This window comes from Falco cherrug, chromosome 2 (genome assembly GCF_023634085.1).
Source record: "Falco cherrug isolate bFalChe1 chromosome 2, bFalChe1.pri, whole genome shotgun sequence".
In the NCBI taxonomy this organism is placed as follows: domain Eukaryota; kingdom Metazoa; phylum Chordata; class Aves; order Falconiformes; family Falconidae; genus Falco; species Falco cherrug.
The window spans coordinates 31,926,344-31,950,810 of NC_073698.1; the positions used below are offsets into that span (position 1 = coordinate 31,926,344).

At 43.0% G+C, this 24,467-nt stretch overlaps 1 protein-coding gene across 4 annotated transcripts; it reads left to right on the forward strand.

The window, feature by feature from the left end:
* On the forward strand, positions 1–24,467 carry RUBCNL (rubicon like autophagy enhancer). 4 transcript variants are annotated; one of them, XM_055702479.1, is made up of 16 exons: positions 1–167; positions 728–836; positions 2,987–3,095; positions 5,405–6,073; positions 10,366–10,451; positions 13,545–13,752; positions 14,615–14,719; positions 16,927–16,969; positions 17,332–17,464; positions 17,877–18,022; positions 18,802–18,866; positions 20,053–20,291; positions 21,088–21,149; positions 22,423–22,576; positions 22,698–22,788; positions 23,995–24,467. In XM_055702479.1, the coding sequence occupies exons 2-16, from the start codon at positions 765–767 to the stop codon at positions 24,105–24,107; spliced, it is 2,295 nt and encodes a 764-aa protein (XP_055558454.1). In that variant the 5' UTR covers positions 1–167; positions 728–764; the 3' UTR covers positions 24,108–24,467. The 4 variants fall into 4 exon arrangements, with proteins under 4 accessions (XP_055558454.1, XP_055558452.1, XP_027671350.1 ...); XM_055702477.1 differs by lacking the exon at positions 1–167 and adding an exon at positions 176–213; XM_027815549.2 differs by lacking the exon at positions 1–167 and adding an exon at positions 281–485.

A 24,467-nucleotide genomic window follows, 5' to 3' on the forward strand; every position in this document is an offset into this window, starting at 1 on the left:
GCCGGCCGGGCCGCCCTCCCGCTGGGCCGCCCCGCCCCGGGGCGCTGCTCCGCTCCCCCGCAGCCGGAGGGCCGGCGGCCGCCGCGGCAGTGGGCGGGGCCTGCGCTGTGCGCCGGCGGGCGGGCGCGGTGCTCGCCGACCAGAGGAGCCGGGCGCAGCGGCTGCAGGTGGGGACGGGGAGTCGCGGCCGGGCGGCAGTCGGTGCCTTGCGGGGTGCGCTGCTGGGGCGGGACGCGTTCGGGCGGGGGGGGTCGGTGTCTCGCTGCGGATTAAGCGCTTTCCAAAGCTGGCCTGCAGGCGGGGGGCTCGGGCGCGGGGCGCTACGCGGCTGCCCCGCACGGTGCTCGGGGAGCGGCGCCGGGTCTTATTGACCGCCGGCACCGGGGGCAGAGCCGCCTCAGGGCCGCAGCGCGGGGGCATCGCCGCTGCCCGGTCCGCTCCGTCTCTTCGTCATTTTGCCACAAGCTGCGGGCTACAGCCGATCGGTACGTGCCTGTCATGTCTGTGGTGGGCATTTTCCCCTTGAGTTGTTTTTAAGAAAACCTCTGAATTAGGCTCTTTTTAATACAGATCTCCATTATTGCTGAGCTCTGCTTTTCGGTAAGCTTAGAGGCATGCAGAGTCAAGACCGAAAACAGTTCAGGATATTAAATGCGGAGTCTGCAAAATACATGGAGAATCGCGGTTAGAGTGGTGGTGACTGTAATTCTTTCTCTATTGCTTCCAGGTACATCACAGCAACAAAAAATGCATGCTGCCCCACCATGTCTCTCCATGCGGTAGCTGTAGCCAGCTACAGCAGAGCAGAAGTCTTCAGGCACCCCCACCCTGAGCAGGTGAGGCACCCAAGGCACCCGAAGGCTGGCTCGGTGTGTTCGTTAGCCAGGAGAACTTCCCTCTAAAAGCAGCTTTTAGTTGTCAGTGGTTGTGGTAAATGCTTTATTTTTAAAGGTTACATTATGGAGTTAATTTTGGAAGTACAGTCACGGTATATTGAGGGGGAAAGGCATTTATGCTATGAAAGATGACAAACCGTCAAGTGTGTTATTGGTTGTGGCAGCGCGTTGTGGTGCTTTTCATGCACCTCTGTTGTATTTCCTTACATGTGCTCTTTCACTGCTTTTTTGTGGTTGTGGGGGTTTTGTGTTGTTTTTTTTAGTTTGATAGTTAAATACTAAAGGAGCTCTTTCCCAGTTTGTGATACAGTTGAAATCATAACATCTTGAAAGTAAATGGAAGTCTTTTATCAGAATTCTCAGAACACCCGTTTCTTCTGATAAGATCTAAGAGATGGGAGGGTTGTTTAAAAAAAAAAATAATAAAGTCTTAAAACTTAGCACTCCTAATGTTTATGCTTACTGATAAAAGTACTTACACTCACCCTGGTGTCAGGCCGTTGTGATACTTGCTTCCTAAAAGGTAGAGTCTGCTAACTGCTGATACTTTTTTTTTTTAATAATTAAGAAAAAAGCATTCCTGTAAGAACTACTTTATCCAGTAATGTTGATAATATGATATTTATATGTGTAAAGCCTACCTACATAACGATTTCTCAAAATTAGTGTGAAGGGGAAAAAAAAAAAAAGCACTGTCCTATACTGAAAAGAGTATTTTTCCAAGCACTGGCATGATCAAACACTAAATATTTAAAATTCAGCATACTATTTTTGGCTGAAATGTTATTCTTTAGTTAAAAGGGAAATTCTTTGTGGCTTTTAGTTTCTTCTGCTTTCCATGAGTCTGAAGATTATCTGGATTAGATCTGCTTTCTGAGTCACCCCACTCTCCCACAGGACAATGTGGGGAATGTGGAGCTCCATGCAGGGTGGCAGAGGAGAGCACACCTTTTAACTCTGTTCTCTTTGTATGGGATCGTAGGGTGCAGGGGAGGGCAAGGGGATGCCTCTGTGTGGAGACATTGCAGTGATGTCTGTGAGTGGGGAGAAGGCATGGGGTACAGCTTGGTTAACTATTTTTTAATGATGCGCCCATCAGAGCAGGGCACCCCTTTGATTTCCGTGGTTTCTGTCATGTGCTCTGCAGGTCTGTGACATACCTGGGGGAGTGGGAGATAAATGTGTGACCCTCACAAGGAATTTGTGAGCTCGGGGAAGAGACCTGTTGCTTTGTTGTCCTGACTGTATCTTAGTCCCTTGTTGGAATTAGCCCCTTGTCCCTCAGTATCTGCACTAAACTGCATGCCCTGGTTCAGCTTATGCTGGTTTGACAATATGGTAAATCCAGCTTTGGGTTTAGAAATACCAAATGGGAAGCGTCATGACCACACAAAGTGAAATTGCTGATCTGGTATAAACCTGCTCAGTCAGTTCAAATGCATTCACAATTTTTGTCAGCTTGCATTGGCAGGCTGTGTGCCAGGCTGAGATTATCTATTTGTGTTGCTTCTTGCTTCATGCTGGGTCAGCCACGTTGCTGACGTGAACCACAGGTACTATAGTCTATCAAATTAGGCTGACATGATTATGTGACCTCACTTGCTCCCAGCTGATACAGTTGGGAGATCAAGCAGCACATGAATCAGGTGCTTGTGAAGTCAGGGCCTCATAGATTTAGCTCACAGCCTATACACATCCAAACAGGCCCATACTTCCAGCTACAGATTGATGTTTTCTTGAATTCTTTTCCACTTCGTTGCTTTTGTTTTGATAGATATATAGATATGTGATTCAGCATTTTATCTTGTATGTGCCTTATGCACATGTTTAAGTCTCCTATCGCTGAGAATTTCTTTTGCGCACCTGCCTTCTGGAGTGAAATGAGAGATGTAGAGATGCCAGTGCTGTTCAGGTGGTGCGTGCTTCTGTGGAGATTTTCAGACAACCAGAAATACAGGCAGTGGTTAGGTGACTGTCAGCAGGCCTTAGCAGGGTGTTCTTCCTGATGGAATGACTGTGAGACTGGCGGTATCATTACCAGAGTACTGCTGTTTTATAACCAAATGTCTGCCTGTGTGTTCTTGTTCTAGTTAAACCACGAAAGCCTAAAGGTGGCTTTTACTGAATCAGCATATTCTTCAAATCCCTCAGCAAGGATTAGCTGCCTTGCTCCGACACCTCAAATCTCCGTTCTCTCAGGTATGCCAATTTGTTCTAAAATGCCTCCCTCTGGGGAGCTTTGCTGATGCTTGTAGTGCTAGCAAAAGCTATCAAAGTTTGTGTGTACTAAACAAGTATCGTCTGGTTAGAGAGGGAGCCTTGCTTACTGGCTTTGAAGACAGGAAGCACCAAAGTATGTTATACAGTTTGAAGGTATGGTGTTTTCTTACCTTTTTAATGGTAGCTTGGCCATTTTAGTTATATTGGCATTTTAAGTGCTTCAGAGTAAAATACGTCATGATTCTTGGCAGGTTAACTCCTTGTTCATTCAAGAAATAGTTTCTCAGATTTTAACAGATTACCATAATTACTCACATGAGTGTCAGTTGCAAAACCAAATTTGAGATTATTGGGTTTTTTAATTGGAACTAACCTATTTCTGGTAGTAGCTTAAAATGCAGGTTTTGGTGGGTTTTTTTGTTGTTGTGTTGTTTGCTTTTTTTAAGTTTGGCAGAGCAGAAGCATGAGTTAAAATGTTTAAAGCTTGTTCTTTTTTCTCTTACGTTGCACTAAGAAAAAGTATTTGGCAGAGGCAGTCAGCATGGTTATAGGATTAGTGCTAGAGATACTCCATATGATGCTGGAGTAGTGGGAGATGATGAAGGGTAAGGGGATAGAAAGGCTGTCATGATGGGATTTGCAGTAGGACAGCAGAGCAGAAGAGTCAAAGACATTAAGACTAAATGTTTTGTTTTGTCTTACACAGAAAGGATGCTGTTTACAGCCCAGGTTAAGGTGGTCCTGTGCAATTGAAATGTCAGCAGTTACCAGATTGCTTTATTTTCCTGAAAAGATCAAAATAAGTTTGTTTGAAAGTGAGCTAGCTTTTCTTTTCCCATTCCTGTCTGTATAGTGCCATGACTGGCTGTGTCAGCAAGGTGTTTCTTTGCAAGTGCAGCCAGTAAAATGTGCAGTATTGCTACTGTTTCTGCAAGAGCTTTGTTCTGGTAAGTGGCAGGTGGCTGGTCCCAATCACTGATGAACTCTTAGCTAATTTTGACTTGGCTTTACTGACAGCACTGCTAGCAGCTCTTGCAGTATAGCTTATATGTGATGTTCTTAATAATTATTTTTAGCTTTTTCTTCATGAGTACTGCTCTTTATATAGACTTGCTTTTCCAGAGTATGTTGGAGGTTTTTGTTGGAGGTTTTGATCCCTTCATTAGTACACTTTCTTATCATGCAGTGTGAGTGCATGCTGGCTTCCAGGTGAGTGACTTGGTGGAGAGGTTTACCATTTTCCATTGAGATATGTTGAAGGAGAGCAACCTCTGAGAAAAGTCTGCAGTCTGCAAGACTTGCTGCTTTTTTTTCATCAGCCTTGTTTGACATTCCTCGTGGTCCTAACTAAGAGTTATTTGCTCTGGAAGGAAATCTTGATTGTTTATAGAATTTTACAACCAACTTATCTTCCCCAAAGTAGACAGTTGTTAACTTCATTGTTGTGATGTGTTTGATAATTTATTCTTGAACATAGACTTTGTGTCTAATCTCTCCATTGCTTGGCTGATGGCAGTTCCTGCAAGGCTTTTTGTTCAAGGTATAGGACTTCAGTTTATTGTTGAATAGCTACTGGTTGTGGTGCACACTTCTACATCACACTAATGTTGCTATGTTTGTCACTAAAAGCAGTTTTTCTGTTTTCTGTTGAACTACAGTTTTGCAGTAGATCATATAGGACCTTGGCAGGCAATATTTTTGATTCCTTCAGAGGCATAGCAAAGTTGCTATGACAGAGCTAATTTTCTTTATGGGTTCACGTAAATGTTGCCACCCCTATGAGTAATGAACTGAAAGTTACTTTAGCCTTTTCCTCAGGAGGAGCGACTGAACTGAAGCATGCAAGCACGTGAGCTTTTATTGCTAAGTGTGTATTTTTTTTTCTTCCTGCTGTATTGATCCTCCATATGTCTTGGTATAATGTGACCTTCTCTTTTACTGGCAACAGAACCTGTACCAGTAACTGTACCTCATCCAGTTTTGTAGAACAATGATGTTTTCAAGCACATTGACAATCGGTTACCATCAAAGTCTTAACTAATTGCATTTGGCTAGCAGCATCATACTTTAGTGTTGGTTTATTACCTAGCCTTATCAATGACAGAATGGCTTCCTGACTGCAGAAAGCAAGAGCTTTCTTGCAGGAAGAGGCAACAGTGGTGCATGAATTCAGCTCTATCCTGTCTTCTTACCTGTGTCAGAAAGAATGTGCATCTTATTCACGTTGTAAATTAACCTTTTCTTAGTGCCATTTCCTAACTTCTTAGTTTATTCTCTCTTCTGAACAGATGAATATTCAAGGCCAGCAGTGATTGGACATGCTGGAAGTTTTGGATCATACCCAAACAGTGCTGAAGCTATCAAAGACATTCTCATGTCTGTTTTAAATGCATCTGGTTTGAAGCCCTCTTTTGTGCCAGAGCAGACCACAATGCAGGGAGCTGAGCATCTGGACAGTGACGTGGAACAGTGGGAAGAAAGCAGTGCTGGGGACAGCCATGATGACAGCGACAGCGATTCTGCACACCACAACCCTGCCTGTACACAAACAGACATTCGGTTTACAAGGCACCGGGCATGCTGGGACAACACGTGCTATGATTCCTCTAAACCTTCGCTGGATACTTTCTTTTGTCCCCGTTACTCTGATGGGGATCCTGCAGCTTCCTCTTTGAATGGTTTCTCTCCTTCAGACGCATCCCCTCTGAAGCGGGACTGCTTTACCCAGGTGACGTTAACAGGAGGCACTGTCACATCAGCTGTTGTGCATTCTGGAAAAGAATGTTATACCTCCCCCAAACAAGACTTGACTTTCACAAGGTTTCTTTCCAATTCAGTTGCTGGTAAGCCAGCAGATCTGTTGAAATACCCTGATGCTTTGGAGCCTGCTCCTGTCAGCAACAGTGACAGCAGTTCTCCCAGTGGACTTGCCCAGTCAGAGCCAGTCAATCGAACAGGTAACTTTACAGGTCCATTTTTGTTTTATGATTTCTGTGCTAGGAAAGACAACTGTAATTTAAATGGGCCTTGTTTATGGCAGTTGTGAATTAGACAAATGCTGTCATTGAAAACAGGAGAGAGGGCAGAAAGTGAAAGCTTAAAAACAAAGGACAACCAGAGGGCTGGACTTGATGAAACAGGAGACACTCATGCTTGCAGTAGTAGTCTGTTTCATTACGCAGAAAAGCTTTTGTCATAGTCAGCCTTTGGTAAAATAAAAACCACTGAGCTGTGAGCAATGTAGAACATCCACTGGATGAGGCTTTCACCAGCTTCGTCTTGTCTTCATCATCATCCTTTTCCCAAAAGCAGATAATGTAAATCTGGGCGTTTGGTAGCGATTCACTGGTGTGCGCATACTCCCTGGGACATCTCCTGGTGTCTGACATGAGCCAGAGGAGAGGGAGTCCTCTGGGATTTTGAAGGCAGGGCTTTAACATCCATTATCATTTTGACTGTGTTGGCTTGTGCCAGAGTGGGACTATTCTTCCCTCTTCCCCTTTCCAGGTGCACCCACCATCTCAGAGAGACGTAGCCCCATCTGATACAGATCAGGATCTCTTTTTTTTTTTTTTTGCTTCTGAGTAGTTTGCGACCACATAGATATCCCACATTCTCTTTGTGAAGAGACACAGGCTGAGGGCTGCTACTGCTAGCGAAGTGTGCCTCCTGTCCCTTCGGTGGCAGGGGGCTCAGGGCAGCACAGGCCTGTAGGCAAGGACCTGTTCGGTGGGGATGTTCAGCGTGGTGCCTCCAAGATGGCTGGTGGAGCAGCTGCTGCGACCTGGGGGCTGCGTGTGCCTCCGTGAGGCTGCCGGCCTTCCTGGGCTGCAGGCCAGGGCACCTGCCCTCGGCCGGGACAGCAGAATAACCCCCTTGTGTTTCATACCTAATGCTGGTACGACCAGCCTTTGCTGCAGCCAGAGGAAGCATTTTTATGTTATTTATAAAGGTTATTTTCGGTATCTAAGGACTTAATCTTACTCTATACTGAGCCTTGGTGCAACTCAGATGGTGCAGCTGAGGCCTGATTTTTCTGCTGGAAAGAATGCAAAGAGCAGGGAGTCCTGAGGCTGCCTTTGCGTTATAAGTAAAAACAGCAAAGGCTGTTTTTTGTGTGCTTGGTGTCTTGGTGTTGGGTTTGTGGGTTGTTGTTTTGGGGGGAGATTTTTGGTTTGGTTGTTTGGGGTTTTTTGTTTTTGTTTTGTGGTCTTTCTTTCTTCTCCCTTTGGTCAATATTAGTCCTAATGGTGATGCTTCGTTGATCTCCGCTTCCAAGCTCTGGCCCTTCCCAGCTCCTCCAAGGCCTCAAGCTGGCAGCGAGCTCTCAAATAGGGACATGACATTGCAGGACTGGGCACTCTTAATAATAACAACGTTGTCATCTGGGACAGGCTGTCGTCAGCAGCATGGTGACAGTTGTGGCTGTTGCCTTCTGCTGGGTGTTTTGTTGGCCCTGCGTGTTTGAGAGGTGCCATCAGGGAGGAGGAAATGGTGCCCAGCGGTTGGGGCCAGCCACACAGGTTTGGGTGGCTGCCTCGAACGCAACCCGGGTTCTTCGTGTCAGCTGGGACTGTGAGGCATAGGTGTCAGAGCCGATAAATCATGAGTGACTCCCATCCTCTGGCACGAGTAGGATGTGCTTGCGTTGGGTTGGTAATGCTCCTGGCTCTCCGGAAAGCAAATGGAGGAGTACAGCAGCCAGATGACTGAAGAAGTAGCGTCCTTGATTTTGCTAACAAATACTCTTTGCAGGAGCCAGGATCCTGTTGGGCACCGTGCAACGTGGTAGGCTCTGTCTGCGTTAGACTTTAGTCTGTTCTGTACAAAGTGAAAATTTCTGCGTTTCTTCTTTCCTTGTGGCTTCCAGCCATTTAACTTGCTGCTGGGTAGCCTGTGGTTGGCGGGGAGGTCTCCTTCTCCCCTGTGTTGTGCAGGGCTATGAGGATGGGAAAAACAAATGTCAAACTGAAAAAGAATGCCTAATTTGAAGGCAGGGATTACATGCCATCCTTTCCATTGCTGTCTCAGAGGTGGTGGTTTCTCACTTTTGTTCCTCGCAGGAGAGTTGGTGAGGGATGCACAAGGCATAAGGAAGTGACATAAGATTACTTAAATCAAAATAACATTTTTTCAGCGGGGTTTCTTTTGGTCCTGTGAGGCTCCTGTTAGGCTTTGCTAATACTTTTAAATATGAAGGTGGCCTCGTGTAACCTTCTGAAAAGGCTACGTCATTGTTAATGAAGAACCTGTGACTGAATGGAGTATCTTCTCGGAGCTTTGTTGTGGTCAGTGTGTCACTGGCAGTTCTTGCTTTTAACCTCTGTGTACATCAATGTCACTTCCTTCTGTGGCTCTTGAGGACTCTTTCCCTAGCCCCAGCAGCCTCCCGGCAACAGTGCGGAGGAGCAGAAGGGCAACCAAATAATTTTTTGTGTTAGACCCACAGTTCCATCCCATTGCTGGATAAGCTGAGCTCCTTCCCTGGGCTTCTTCCCACTTTGCATTCTTTTCACTTAAAGATGCAAGTGGGATGCAAGAGGTAAGCAAAAGAGAAAGCTCCCATTAGATTTCAAAATTATATTTAAGATTAGTTGCATCTTATATTTTAAAGAGAAAGGAATAATTTTCCCATTTCCTTATTTCTGCTTATTATTTTTAGTTCAGAGAGTAATGTTTGTTATCTTAACTGATGAGAACGTAGGCTGTTACCCAGCTGTAGAGCCTTTAGCAGTTACCTGTACCCTCCATACACTGCTTACCCAGTAAGATGACTTATCAAATAGGCATGAAAATAACCTAACTGGGTGATTAAATCTGCTTTGAAAAGTCAGATTGTCAGTCTTTCCAATTTTCCTCCATGATACGCACAATTAAGAATTCTGTACAAACCCACTATGGCAGTGTCACTACGCTCAAGCACAGTATTGACTTTCCAGCCTGATGTCACCAATGCTCAGGGCAGCATAACATGGTTTCTACAAATAAAGCAATATAAAGAATCTAAACTAGGCCTGAGATTCAGCATCCTTTAGTTGGGGAAAAATTATTCTCACATTTTGTGGGACCTCTTTATCCTTTCTGTTGACTTTTAAACAAATTTAGGAGTGACAATTTTTTTTTATTACAAAGAGCCTTTGATTAAGCCATGTTACCTGCAATGGCTTTACATGGCATGTGTGGTGGTAGCATTTAGATATGGTCTACTTTATCCTGTAAACATCACCACAGTGAAACAGAAATTGGTTGGTTATAAGGTCAGAGGAGAGGTAGTAGACACCAGTGTTTCAAAAAAACCAACTTAAGTAATTTCCTTTCCTATGTCATTATAGTGTATGTCTGTATACATTATATATAATCTTCATCATCCTTCCAGCAAATTTCTTGTAGCAGTGGCTGTGAGTGCATTGAAAACAAAAAATGAGGGCATGATTTCATACCTTCAATTTTCTGGGGAAGAAGGTTGTGACTATATAGATATTTATATAAAAAAAGCAATCCATGGTATATCTATAGAAAACCAGATGCATGCTCTGCTGCATAGTGAAAAGTTCTTAACAGGGAAGGAAGATGAAATTTGTTTCACATGCTCATCATACTCAGCGATGAATGCCAGGAAAACAGAACTGCTGTTCCAAGAAGCAGGGAGTACTGTGGCTAATGCGTCTGCTCCAGTTGTACATATTACTATGCAGTATGGTTTGCATTTGGAAAGAGGAGGGAGGTTTTCTTGAGGTATGAAAACATAATGGCAATGTTGGTTTTTTTCAAACTTGCTGTAGTCGCACAATACCAGTAGTAATTCAGGGAATCTTTTGAGGCCGATGCATCTCTCTGCATGCCCAGACAGCAGTGAGATTTCTTTTTCTTTCAGCAGTTGTGCATAAACAGAGAGCAGTGTTAGGTGACTGTATTGCAAACTGCAGAGCATCACTGTAATCCCCGCCTGAGGTTCTGGCTGTTATTGTCCCCAGCAGCTCAAGATGTAGCTGGGAGAGGGCTGGTGTTGGGAGCGCAGTGGTACTGTCACCACTTGTCATTTTTACTGTGTTTCCCTAGTAGTTGATACTTGTGCTTCAGGTTGCCAGAGTAGTTCAAACGCTAACATGTTCCCCACATTTCTCTTTCCAGCCCCAAGTGTTCAGTTTGGGGAAAGAAAGTTTACTTTGCTTTCTGGAAATCACACTGCACACATCCCGGGAGCTACAGAGAAAGAAATAACTAACACAAGTTCTTGTTAAACCCACAGGTTCTACTTTTCCTTTGAACATAAGTGCTATACCCTGGAATCGTTCATTGCAGGACATCTGCATGCTTCCAGAAGATGTGGAGAAGGTGAGGACAACAAAGTCATAATCTTTTTTCCATTTTATAGTGGCAAAACCAAACAAGAGGAGGCATTTCTCAATAACAGAACTTTCTGATGGATGGACTAATCTTTGCAAATGCTGTATTTTCCCTCCTCTTCCCCTCTGTGGGTGCACCTACAAACCTAAAATGCATATTTTTTTTATTTTTACTCTTAGTCTGTTCATTATTTTAATTATCTTAAAATAATGGAAATATTTTAGAACACTATACATCTCCATTTTTCATTACATCATTTTCCCACACATTCCTTGAGACCAAACTTATTAGAGCTACTTTAAAGTTATATCAGAATATGTTACATAGAATTTGTTGCAGCTATGTGTGTGTGGTGGATGGGATTTGCCTCATGCTTTTACTATCAGGAGACAGGGAGATGTTGGGGGTTTTTTGTGTGTGCTTATGATGAGCATGTGAGATTGCTTGCTTGTTATTCATGTTGTAATCCTTTTACAGCACAGTAACTGTAACATCTTCAGTAATTTAAGCAGTTTCTCATGGTTTCCAATTTGCATAATGGGCCCAAAGGGTCTTAGGAATGTTGCCAAATAAGCAGCTCATTTGAGCTTATAAACAGAGGTGAAGATGGGAAGATAATGTTGTCACACATAACCCTGTGTGCTAAATGTTAATCTTTTCTGACAATTGGAAAAGAGGTTAATATTATAATTAGTTGTTGCAGTGAGTAGGATTTAATACGAAAAAGCTTTAGAAATGCCTAGAAAATGATAATTTTTTTATTTTTTTTTTGCTTAACTGTCAATGTGCATGTGGTCCCGTGTCCTGGGCCCAAGAGGTCATCATCTTTTGGCATAGCACTGGTTTTACTGGAGTGGCAAGTTCTGCATTGGATTTGAAACTCAGCATCTACAAGGTGCATTTTAAAACAAAACCAAAAAACACCATGCTTGTGAACTAGTTTGTCATGTTGCTTTTTGTGAAAGGAGATGATGTTTCTCTGTCTGTAATGTGGGAACAAAAAAATGAAGTAACTTGCTTTCCATCACCAGGGGACCAGCAAGTAGATACCTGGATTAGAAACCACAGTCTGAGAACTGTTGAGTGAGGCAAGATAACATCAGCTACTTCTCTTGTGCAGCTGATTGTGGGCTAATGTGATTACAGGTTAAAAGATATTAAGAGCTCAGTCCTTTATGAGTGAGGCTGCCTTTAAAAAACAAACAAAAAGTCCCCAAACACTTTTAGGTTGTGAAGTAATCTTTTTGAAACTTGGGAGACTGAAAACTAAGATGCATGTAGTGTCAGCAAGTCTGAGAGTTGTGGTTGTGTGCCAGGAAGGAGATGGGCCAGATAATCTAGAGGGACTTTCCACTGATGCAAGTGCAAAGGAAGAGAAGTGAGAAGGTTGGTGTGTCACAGCTGAGTTGAGACTGCTTCCTAGGGTGACAGACCTATCAGGAGTCAGAGCTGAAAGCTGATTGATAGTCATGCTGACTACAGGAGTGCCTGTATCCTGTTCCATCTTTCTTGCAATGCAACTCTCTGATACACTCATAATTGCTTTTATCAGCAGGACATGCTGATACGCTGTGTCCTGCCACTAACTTGGGGTTAACCAGTGCCACACAGGCTTTTTGAATTTTCACAGTAGGAGATGTCATCTTTATTTCCCAAGAGGAGAAAGGCTGTTTAATTCTTTCCTTTGCTAATGGTGTGTCCTGAAGTTCACTGAAAGTTGTCTCTGGAGAAACTATGCACCAAGCAAGTGATGTTAATCAGTGTTAGGAAAAAGATAAAAGTCTCTTCAGACACCCACAGGGACTTGTGGGCTCTCTCTAATGTTGAGATTAATCTCTTCTAAATGCATTTGGCTGCGGACAATAAGAAAGCAGCGATGTCTGTTGTGCTTCTTAAGATTTAGCTATTTTTAAACACTGATGTCTGTCTTTGTGCTTCCCATAGAGGTTGTAGGGGATGTCATGAAAACTGACATTCAGTGGTACAATTTTCTGAGCATAAGCCATTTTTTGTAAAGCTTTAATTATTCTGCTCTCAGAATCTCTAGGATTAGATACTGATGTGTTTTTTTTAGACAGAGGTTTAGCTTTGCATAAAGTGAACACTTGCGGTTGAGAGGAAAGGGAGTGAGTGTCCTAACCATCTTTGGGTTTCCATCCATCCACTTTTGAGCTGAGCCTGGGCTGCGAAGCTGTGCCCAGGCTAGCAGAAATAGCGTAGATGGACTGGTGGGATGCTCTGTTAGACCACAGGAAGCAAGGGATACAGCAGTGGCATCGGGTCAGGGAGCCCAAGGTTTGTCAGGATGGCTCAGTGATGTCAGAGTTGGCTTTACAAATTCTTTTTCCTGGAGAAGAGGTGACCTTGGGTAGGCAAGATGGTAAGGGACACCATGGGGAGAGGTTGTCTGGCAGCAAAATGCTATGGTGAAGCTTTGCGACGGCTACCTTTTATTTAAGGCAGTATGAACCCCAGCGGAGCTAGGTTCCTGCTTACCCTTATCAGAGACTTTCTATGCAGCCTTCAGTTGACAGTGTAAGCTATCGCACTTCATAGTCCCTACTTCACTGCATTGACTCTTAACACATCAAAGTATTTTACTAGCTTCTGTACTACCCGTCACCTGAAGGTCTGCAGTCCCTTCAAAACTTGCCATTTCTGGCCCCATCCAAGTTAGCATGCATGCAAAACTGCTTGTACACACTGACTTGAAATTAAATCCTATTAAATAGATTACACAGATTCACACTTGCATACTAAATAATGCAGTGTAACTAGAGGACTAAGTCCCTAAAATGCATACATATTTATCAATTAGGCATGTAATCAAGTTCCTTTTTATCTAATAGATGGGTAAGATAAAAGTAAATTGTGTGCTTTAATCAAGGGTGAGACAATTATCTGGGCATGTTGTTTCTGAATTGCCCTTGGGGTGTTTTTTTGGTGTTTAAATGAAAAGTGAGATAGCCTTATACTTTTTCAACTCAGTAAAAGAAAACATGGGGAAAAGTTATGTGTTTCACTTCTTAAGTAAATATCAAATGTACTGTGTACTAATGAGCATTCCAATCTTGTGTCCAGGAAAACGCACACTTTTTTGTTGCCGATATGATTATAGCATCGCTAGAAAAAATGAAATGTAACATCCTAAGCCAACAAGCGGAGTCCTGGGGTGTGGAGGAAACAAGTGGATCAGATGGCAGCTATCACACTGATTCAGAGTTGTCTTCTTACCCTGGGGTGAAGAAGTCTGATTCTTCTGTTGCCTCTTCAGACAGTGGTTATGAAGGCAAGTTACTTAGTCTATAATGCATTCTTGTCTGACAGCCTTTGCTGTTTATTTTTGGGCAAGAAAATATTAAGTTAATTTGGGCATTGCTTGGAAACAAATCCTCTGTTACCTTCTTTGAGTCTCTCAAGAGCTGTGTTCCCTGAGGATTGTTATGCCACAAATACTTTCTCTGTGGGTTTGACTCTTTCTTTTGAATGCTCACATCTGTGTGTTATGTAATCTGTTTTTTTAACATGAAAAAGAAAGTGTACGGTTGAAGTGCCACATGGCAAGCACAACTGTCCATGAAGCATGCCTGTAGTGGCTGGTTTTCTCTCCTTATTTGCAGGATTTGAAGCTTGGCTCTGTCCTTCTGTGCTTACTTCTGCACTATGCAGATCAGGTCACACAGTTGATTTGAGTGAAACTGCCCGGAATATTCATTCACGTATAGTTTGAGGCAAGATAATAAATGCTCCTGGCACTGTAATGCTTGAGTCAGCACATGCATTTCTAAGTAGATTTTAGTCTCTTGAGTAATATGGATCTTAGCAATGAAACTTAAGTATAAAGTCTAAATGCCATAACTTTTGGGGGAAAATGAATGATGTGCTTGCACATGAGAAGGTGAGAGACCACTGATAGTCAAAAGCTTTTTTGGTTTAGTTTCTAGAAGCTTCTTCCCAAGAAACTAAAGGGGGACATGCTATGTGACAGACTCCCAAGAACAACTGGCTCTGTGTGTGTGTGTATAAATAAATAAAATTGCTCTGTAAATACAGGCTGTGTGCTTAAGTTCTGATAAGCAAAGAAAAATATAATTGCAGCTACTCTATACATGCTGGAAAAGTTTAACTGATGTTGTCTTTGTTCTGGACAGGCTGTGCTCTGCTGACTGTCAGCTCCCCGATGTATCTACCATCACATCATGAGGTTACCAGATTTCGTTGCAACAGTGAATCAGATGATGAATATGTAATTATTGGTAAGACTTTGAGATTGTAACTGCAGAAACAGCTCCATTGTTCAGCTGAATGAATCTATTGCATCATTTAGAAAATCTGTTGACTTAGTAGGTGCTATTGCAGGAGAAATAACATAAGAAAATGGAAAGAGCAATGTATGCATGACTCCTGGTTAGAACACATGCAGAAATAGCAGACTGGTGCAGGATTTCCTTTCTACAAAATACTATCTTTGCTGGTTTGAGGGTGTGGTGGATTGACTCTGGCTGGATGCTAGGTACCCACCAAAGCCACTCTATCGTTCCCCTCCTCAGTTGCACAGGGGAGAGAAAATATAACAAAAGGCTTTTGTGTGAAGATAAGGGCCTGAAGAGATTGCTTAGCAGTGACTGTCACGGGCAAAACCAGATCGACTTGGGGAAATTAGTTTATTTTATTACCAGTCAAGTCAGACTAGGATAATGAGAAATGAAACCAAACCTTAAACCACCTTCCGCCCACCCCTCCCTTGTCCCCAGGCCCAACTTCACTCCCGCTCCCTCTCCCCGCTCCCAGCAGCGCCGGGGCCGGGAATGTGGCTGGGGTCAGTCCCTCACAGGCTGCCTCTGCCGCTCCTTCCCCTCAGGGGCGGCTCCTCACACCCCTCCCCTGCCCCAGCCGGGTCCCCCCACGGGTGCCGTCCTTCAGGCACAGCCGGCTCCAGCCTGGGCCCCCCCGGGGTCCCCAGCCCCGCCAGCAAACCTGCCCCAGCCCGGGCTCCTCTCCCCGCGGGGCCACAGGCCCTGCCAGGAGCTGCTCCAGCGTGGGCTGCCCACGGGTCACAGCCTCCCTCGGGCACCCACCTGCTCCGGCGTGGGGCCTCCAGGGGCTGCCGGTGGGGATCTGCTCCTCCGTGGGCCTCCCCGGGCTGAGGGGGACAGCCTGCCTCAGCGTGGGCTTCACCGCGGGCTGGGGGGAACCTCTGCTCCGGGCCTGGAGCCCCCTGCCCCTCCTGCCTGCCATGGCGGCTGCGGGGCGGCTGCTCTGAAATACGCTGTCCCAGAGGTGCTACCGCCATCACTGATGGGCTCGGCCTCGGCCAGCGGTGGGTCCATCTCGGAGCCAGCTGGCACTGGCTCTGTTGGACATGGGGATAGCTTCTAGCATCTTCTCACAGAAGCCACCCCTGCAGCCCCCTGCTACCAACACCTTGCCATGCAAACCCAACACAGGGACTGAAATTGTCTAAGGATTAAATCCAATGAATGTGGGTGAGCAAAGTGTGAAACGGGCACAACCTCAGCCAACTATAGCAGCATTGTTTGAGAGAATTTAGGGCATGATCACTTCCTAATTAAGAGGTGGATTAGGTCTTAGGCAGCCCTCACTGCTTCAGGACTAGAGAGAGTATCTCTGTCCCCTTGTAGTCGCCAGTGCTTAGCTTCTCTTCAGGACATCGTGAGTTTCTTTTACATATATGGAAATAGAAACCCTTAAAAGTAGCCTGGGCAACTTTTATCTTATTTTTTTCTGTTAACAAAGGCTTTTTTATTGCTCCCTTTGGTTTTAGAGATTCACTTATTTTTTCACCTCCTGTTTCCCTAATTTAATGAAGAACTAGCCCCAAACTGCGTTTCTAGTAGCAAGAGTAGTTTTGATATGTGTGAATGGGGAAGCATTTGTCTTGAGAACAATATGCATGGCCAAAACGAATGGTACCAATGTGAACACACTTACCTGCATAATCATATTTTGCCTATATATGCAGAATGAAGAATTAGTGGAATTAAAGCCCACACTTCTTAATCTCACCAGTTACTAACTTTTATAGCATTAACTGGTGTGTTTCTGGTCCAAATATCTGTCAGTGTCCAAAAAAATTAATACATGCTCTGTTGGTTATGTATGTCATTATTTATGTGTAGTGCCTCCTGGCTTGACCTGGACTAGCTGGTATGAGTCTCTCCTTACCAATTCTCCTGCTCTTGAAGGGAGGCTGATGGTGATGATATGATGCATATCTGTAGGGAGTACTCTTCATCAGTGGATATGCAGAGGAGATAAGACTCCTTATGCCTGTTTTTTCAACCAGGGATGAGGTTATTTCCTACATCCAGTAAGGGTGTTGTAAAGATGAATATATTTGAAACTGACCCCATGGTAGCACAGAAGATAGATGTAAAATAGTGCTGAGTAACAGAAGCTTTGTTTCTTAGATGGCTTGATAAAATTTTCTGCTTTATTGCAGAACTTGAAGATCTTGAAAATCTCTCAGTCACACCAGATGAAAGGTATTGCTGTGTATCTTTACTATAATAGCCTGGTGGCACTACCTTTTCTGCTGGACCAGCTTTCTGGTGACTCTTCTGGCTGGGGCGCAGAAAGGTGTGGGAGTGGTAAATTTGGTCCTCCCAAGGAAGGGAAAGGAATGCTGCTTGACAGCAAATGTCTGTGGCACTTGGCTTAGCAGAGCCCTTCTCTTTTGCCGAGTCTGGCTGGAGGGTGATGGCTGTGGCTCTGAGGAGCTGGGTGTATCAAAGCAAGGGGATAGGAATGAAGGGATGGGAGAAAACTTTTCAGGGATGCTGAAGAAGCAATGGAGCTGCTGATGACATGCTGCTATTTTTCACTGTCTGTATTGCTTAACTTTCAGATCATCTTTTGAACCAGGCAGCAATTCTGCTGAAGCAACAGCCCAGGAGTTGTGCAGAGCTTTCAGAAAACACTGGTTGCAGACAGACTCTGCAGTTCAACTGTCTGGTTGCCTGAGCTCATCTAAGCAGAGGGTGAGTCTGAGCTGAAAACAGCGGGCTCTTTATTCAGTTCCCCAAATAATCATTGTCTCACTGCAGCTGCTTCACTGTTACGGGAAGGGGGAAGCTGCATTAAAAAAAAAAAAAGAAGAAAAAAATAAATACAGACAAGTACTTACAGTTCATTAGTTCACTTTAGATTGTTTTTTTAAAAAAAATTCTTCTCTCTTTAGCAATTTTTAGCATGTTTAAGATGTACAATTGTGAACAATCATGATGTACTTTCTTCTGGGACTGATGGGAGGGAGTTTTACCGAGGGGGCACTACATACAGGTGAGAACTGAACTTCAAAATCCTGGAGTATAGAGGGAGATGTTTCATAGCATTTAACATATGCCCAGCTGTTGGGCTTGTTCATCTTCATGGGTTTGTCTTTTCCAATAGTCTGTGCTGAAAGAAGAGATTCCAAGAGTGTTTGAGTCCAGTTTGAATCTGGCTGAAGAAATAAAGATCATATCCAAATTAAGAGGGTCTTCTGGCTGGGCTCCACCAAGATCACAGATTATATTTAATATTCACCCTTCAGTTAAGTAAGTGTAAGAGATCTGAGTATTGTTTAGTACAGCATGGGGATTTGTCTAAAACCTGCTGAATTTGATGGGAGGAGCCTGGGTGATTTAACAGAACCTGAGGTTAGAGTTAGTACATGGCACAGCCTTCTGCAGTGTCTGCCACCGGTTTTGCTAGAAAGCAGATGGCATCCTTTCCCCTCTGTTGGTACATCCTGGTTAACATGGCATGTGCACTTTTACATGTGATAATACACATACTGTTTGGTGTTATGGTGGCAGCGTGCTTAGCTGGACTCCCTGGAGAATATTCTTAAAGAGTTTCCCCGCTTACCTGCTGATACTTTATGGGTAGTAGGTTTTCAGAAAGGAGGGAGAAAACATGTCGTATTTTGGGAAACTACTATCTCACTCTGCATGAAGTGCTGTTAAATGCACACAGTAGGCAAACGGGCTTATTCCCTATGTTGCTTTTTCAGTTTCAGGTATGGATTTCCCTCTTCCCCCTCCCTCTTGATATTGATGCCACCTTAAGAAATGGAAAATAATCTAATTTTTGCAACAATCCATACTTAGAAGCAGTAATCGATTTATCATCCACAGAATAGCTTAGAGACTCCCACTAAAATAATAATCTGCATTTCTGTCCAGAACCTCCTTCTTCATGTGGAGGTGTAGGAGTCTGCTCCTAACTTGGATATTTTCACTGGTGCCAGTGTAGCTGTCTTGCAGTTTGGGAGAATGTTAACTGAACTGTGTTTTGGATGCTGGAAGGTGTAACTGTTTGCCTCTGTATGCAGGAGAGATGCAGCGGTGGCTGCCCAGAACTTTACGTGTGTTGGTTGTGGAACCCCGATAGAAAGCAGTAAGTATTACCAAAAGGAAAAAACAAACCTAATAAATCCATTATTAGTAATCAGGCTGTAATCTTCACCAACATAGGTCTACCACAACTGTAAAATTGTCTGAGCTAGAAGGAAAATCTCATTCATGGGTGTGCTTGCAATAATAAAACAAGCAGTGGGATCTTGACACTGTAATTTCTCACCGCAGACAGAATACAATACATGATAGATGTCATTCTCATACACAATAAAATTCATGAGAGTCAACAGCAAAACACGAAAAGCAAAACAGAAAAATCAAGCTTCCAGGCTAGAAAGTGCTGGCTTTACATCTTTCAATGGTTTCTTTCAGTAATTCTTTTCTGTGCCAATTTACACATTTCCTAAAGTCTCTTTTTACTTTGTGGAAGCTTTATGCAAGCTTAGGGAATGTGTGGTTTTCCTCTTTTGGGTTGTCTTTTTAGAACTTTTTTCTTTAGATCTTGATCACAAAATCCTGCTTGTGTTTTATTTGTGATGCTTTGTGAGAACTGCTTGAAAGCATGATGATTTACAGGTCTGACAGCCAGACCTTACCTAAGAAATCTTTGAAGTGGCTTTCAAGACTTGTTCTGGGTCTGCTCGCCAAAGAGCAGAATTTGTGATGGCCTGTAAAGTATCAGCAGTCTGTGATGGCACATTAATTCGAGCAAACCTGAGATGCTGAGATAGTTGGGAAAAACACCAAACCTTTCTATATGAAAAAAGTATTCTGCAAATGTGACTCCAAGATCAGCTTGTCTTTTCATTTGGTGGAAGTATTTTGTTGTGTGATTTGTGTTGTGTCTCTTTTGTGGGTAAAGCAAGAATGGTTTCTTTAAGATCTCATGGTGATATCACCAGTTCAGTTTCACAAATGTGGAAATGGGGAAACCTTTCTCTTCTAATGCAAAGTACAGACCTTGTGCATGTGTTTACCACAATAATAAAACCTCCTATTTAACAAAAAACAACAAACAGACAAAAAAAAACCCCACCCAATACAAAAAAAACCCCAAACCCACAAACAAAAAACCAAGACCCCACAAAACCAACCAACCAAACAGAAAAATTCCATGCCCTTCACTCCAGTAGATTCGAGTTACTTGGACAGAATAGGCATACAGAGAAGATGTATGTCCCGTAAGTCTTATAAATATTCATAATTTCATTGCCATCTACTTGCAGAATATATCAGGAGACTCCGCTATTGTGACTACCTGGGGAAATACTTTTGTGACTGCTGCCACAGCTATGCCCAGTCGTCCATTCCTGCCCGAATACTGTTGAAGTGGGACTTCAAAAAATACTATGTATGCAACTTCTCCAAACACCTACTGGACAGCATATGGCAGCACCCAATTTTCAATGTGTCTTGTATTAACAAAGCCCTCTACACAAAAAGTAAAGAAATGGACAGGGTGAGGGTAAGTGTGACCTGGGTTTTTGGGGTTTTTTTTGGAATTTGCAGGTCTGAGATTTTCAGGAAGAACTTAGGACAGGTTGTCCTTTGCTCTGTGTGTGTGAAGGAAGTAGAGTTGGCTTCTCCACACTGAGACTTGGCCCATCACTGCTTCTGGGACTTGCTCTCTCTCTCCCCTCAGCTGAAGGGGGAGGAGGGAGAAGTTTCCAACCTATGCCAGAGCTCTCATTTCTCACCTTGTCTTTGGGAGCCATTTCCTTACTGGTTTCCAGTTTTAGTTCATGGAGGGGAGCTGGGTTCCTGCATTAAAAATTTGCCTCTGCTTGGCAGTTGGCTGTTGGAAAGCTCCAGAAATTTTGAATGACTGCTTAATTTTTTTGGCCAGTAGAGAAAACACTCGTGGCTCATCTAAGGGCTGTGCCTCGTACAACTTGAGCAAGGGTGCTGTGCTGAAGATTACAAGTTGCCATACACTCCCTTCTTGGCTAAGGAGACACTGACCTGTTCTTACACAGGTTTGGGTCTAGCAATCTTGATGTGCTGACACAGAGCCATTTGTAGCATTAGGAATTGCTTCCCTTGTCAGTGAATAAAAGTAGCTTTTGCCTTCCTGGACCTTCCGTGCATTAGAAAATCCATTTGTTTAATTCTGTGCTGAGTGTGAAGTTTCCATTTGTAGGTGTGGCTTGATGTACTGACAAGGGTTACTGACTCAAATAGTGGTGTTCCTCTATTTGAATATATAAATGCAAATTGCTTTTCATTTAAAATTTGTTCTGTTTTTCCCCTTCATATTTTAGGAGACACAAGAACAGCTTTTTCATTTAAAAAAGCTTTTGAAAACCTGCAGGTTTGGTGAAAGGTATGGGCCATCATCATGCATGAAAAATGGCTTATTAAAATGTACCTAAGGTGCTTATAGAGCCTTCTTCTCTAGAGATGTTTGAGTACAGTTTTATATGAGCTAATACGATCATTAGAAAAAAATCTTCATTAAAAACCCCTTCCTTCTATTGCACTGCAAATGTTGAGTGAAGAATAGGTGGTAGTTTTGTGTGGTAGCTTTCTGTTTGTTGTAACATATTGAGACATTCGGTTTTAAATGTTGAATGATTTTTTGTTAGGTGTATGTTTTTTCGTTCTGTCTCTCATGTTCTGACTCATTCTTAACAGGTCAAAGGTACTTACATATATCTCTGAGACTATTTGTCTTTTTAAAAAAATATTAAAGAAATTAACAAATGTGTTCCTTGAGGCTTTAAAGATTTCTTCCAGATATTTGGGCTCAATTCAGATTATTTTATAAATATGCTCAGATGAAAGTAGTAACCAAAAGTGATAAATACCAAAGCACGAACTTGCTTGCAGCTACAAATTAAAGATTTTTGGTATTCACCTTCCCAAACTGTGGGCATAATAGGTAAACATGTGAGTGATAAAACCTTCACTGCAGAATTGCTGGCTTTGTTGAAAACAAACATAAGCAAAATAACCTTTAAAAGTAGATTCTGTTTTCTCTTTGACGTTGACCTCTTTTACGCACCAATTACATGTTATTCACCAAAACAAAATAGAAACAGATTTTAATGTCTCTATTCTGGACAGCCAGCTGTGATTCCATTACAGAAATAAGCATTAAGATCCTCACTGTACCTTCTACATTGGTGATATTTTAAAAATAACAGCTATGTTTTCAGCATTCACCTGCTCAGTACAAGCATAGTTTTACCCAATAGTGACCTATGCAGTATAAAAACCCTCAAGGTTCTTTTTTTTGGGGGTGTGGGGAGGGAGGGGAGGGAAGAAGCAAATAACTCTAGAGTATCACATTAGATATTCTATGGGATTTTACCTAGTGTTTCTGAGGTAGGAGGGAGCCCTTTACACATTATTTAGGAATTGCTGGGATAACTGCACATGGTGAGGAAAGCACATTTAAAGCAGACATTTATTCTAAATCCCAAACCCTCCACTTTTTGTTAATGTGATCTCAGATTGGAAGGGGAGGTAGGATTTAGTATGGACTTGCCTTGTATGATCCCTGGGTGACCAGAGAAGTGAAAGAGGATTATTCTTCAAATATACTTGAAAAACAACTTTTTGTAACTTGATTTATGTTTTCTTTCTGTTCACAGAGTACTGAAAGAATTTGAACAGGTCCCCAGCCATCTGACAGAGGAGCTGCAACTCTTCTCACTGGATGACCTCGTGAAGATCAAACGAGGACAGTTACTGCCCCTTCTTAAAGATATTCTGAAGAGCTCCACCTCCCATGTGGATGGCTGTGAGGTAAAGAAAAGCCAGGGCTCTTAGTCCTTGCAGCTGCTAGTGTGAGGAATATCCCTGCTGACATTCCTAATTTTTTTTTTCTTAGCTTAAAAGTAAATCAACTCTCTTGCTATCCTTGTAGCTCTGTCAAGCGAAGGGGTTTATCTGTGAATTCTGTCAGAGTGCAGATCTGCTCTTCCCTTATCAGACTGCCAAATGCAAAAGGTGCACAGGTATGTTCCAGACCAGACATTTTTCTTATTTCCTTGGAGGCGATGTTGGTGTGTAAAACTGTTCAGACTTATTTTAGGAAAACATTGGGAACTTGCTTCACTGAAAGCATGTATATTTGAAAATTCGCATATGTATTGGACAGCCAGGGATGGCATGTGTCTTTGAAAACCAACTTGTGGCAGCTGTCTTGCATCAGTGAGTTCAGAGAGCAAAACCAGGGACTTGCCTGAACATAGTTATGGCTGCAGGGGTGGGCTATTTTTTGGGTCTGTGCCTGGGAGGGTGCTATGCTGCTGCTATATATCTTGCCAACATTCATTGTATATTCTGTGAATCTTACCAAAATGTTTAGTCTTAGTTATTACAGAGGTTGTTGTCCTGGCCTTGCACTGCTGCTGTTTACTTTTGCACTGCTGCTGTTTACTTTTGCACTGCTGCTGTTTACTTTTGCACTGCTGCTGTTTACTTTTGCACTGCTGCTGTTTACTTTTGCACTGCTGCTGTTTACTTTTGCACTGCTGCTGTTTACTTTTGCACTGCTGCTGTTTACTTTTGCACTGCTGCTGTTTACTTTTGCACTGCTGCTGTTTACTTTTGCACTGCTGCTGTTTACTTTTGCACTGCTGCTGTTTACTTTTGCACTGCTGCTGTTTACTTTTGCACTGCTGCTGTTTACTTTTGCACTGCTGCTGTTTACTTTTGCACTGCTGCTGTTTACTTTTGCACTGCTGCTGTTTACTTTTGCACTGCTGCTGTTTACTTTTGCACTGCTGCTGTTTACTTTTGCACTGCTGCTGTTTACTTTTGCACTGCTGCTGTTTACTTTTGCACTGCTGCTGTTTACTTTTGCACTGCTGCTGTTTACTTTTGCACTGCTGCTGTTTACTTTTGCACTGCTGCTGTTTACTTTTGCACTGCTGCTGTTTACTTTTGCACTGCTGCTGTTTACTTTTGCACTGCTGCTGTTTACTTTTGCACTGCTGCTGTTTACTTTTGCACTGCTGCTGTTTACTTTTGCACTGCTGCTGTTTACTTTTGCACTGCTGCTGTTTACTTTTGCACTGCTGCTGTTTACTTTTGCACTGCTGCTGTTTACTTTTATACTTGAGTGAACTAGGTAGAACATCCTTCAGGGAACACAGCTATTGATTCATTTTTTACTTTATTTTTTTCCTGAATCTTAAACTGCTTGTACATATAAACAGAGTGCAAAACATGCTTTCACAAAGCGTGCTTCAACTCTGGAGGCTGCCCCAAATGTCTGCGGATCGCAGCTCGGAGAACACTTTCAGAAACTCCATCACTGGTGCCTCTGTGAAACTGGATTCCTCTGACTGCTGATTTCAGAAGATGCTCAAAGCCAAACCTTCAGGTGCCTGACTAAGAATTAAATAATGTTGTTTTAGACATTACTATTTTTAATGTGTGTCTCCTTTATGGGGGGGGGGTAAAAAAAAAGAAAAAGAAGACTTTAATATCATTATTGAAAACTCGCCCTAAAGGAGTTTTAATTTTAACTGCTGACGGAAAGACTAGATGTTAATTTTGTGACCAGCCTTTTGTTGCTGTTTTGTCCTTGTATGTAAGATTTTTAATATTATATTTTTCCATGTAAAGATTATTGCTTCTCTGTAATTCTGCAAATAATGTATAGGTAGTAAATGAATGTTGCAAATCA

Excerpts from the sequence above, each read along its gene's own strand:
- RUBCNL (XM_055702479.1), top strand. The coding sequence starts at position 765 with ATGTCTCTCCATGCGGTAGCTGTAGCCAGCTACAGCAGAGCAGAAGTC. Across the intron at positions 3,096-5,404 it reads TCAAATCTCCGTTCTCTCAG|ATGAATATTCAAGGCCAGCA; the intron begins GTATGCCAATTT and ends TCTTCTGAACAG. Across the intron at positions 10,452-13,544 it reads TTCCAGAAGATGTGGAGAAG|GAAAACGCACACTTTTTTGT; the intron begins GTGAGGACAACA and ends TCTTGTGTCCAG.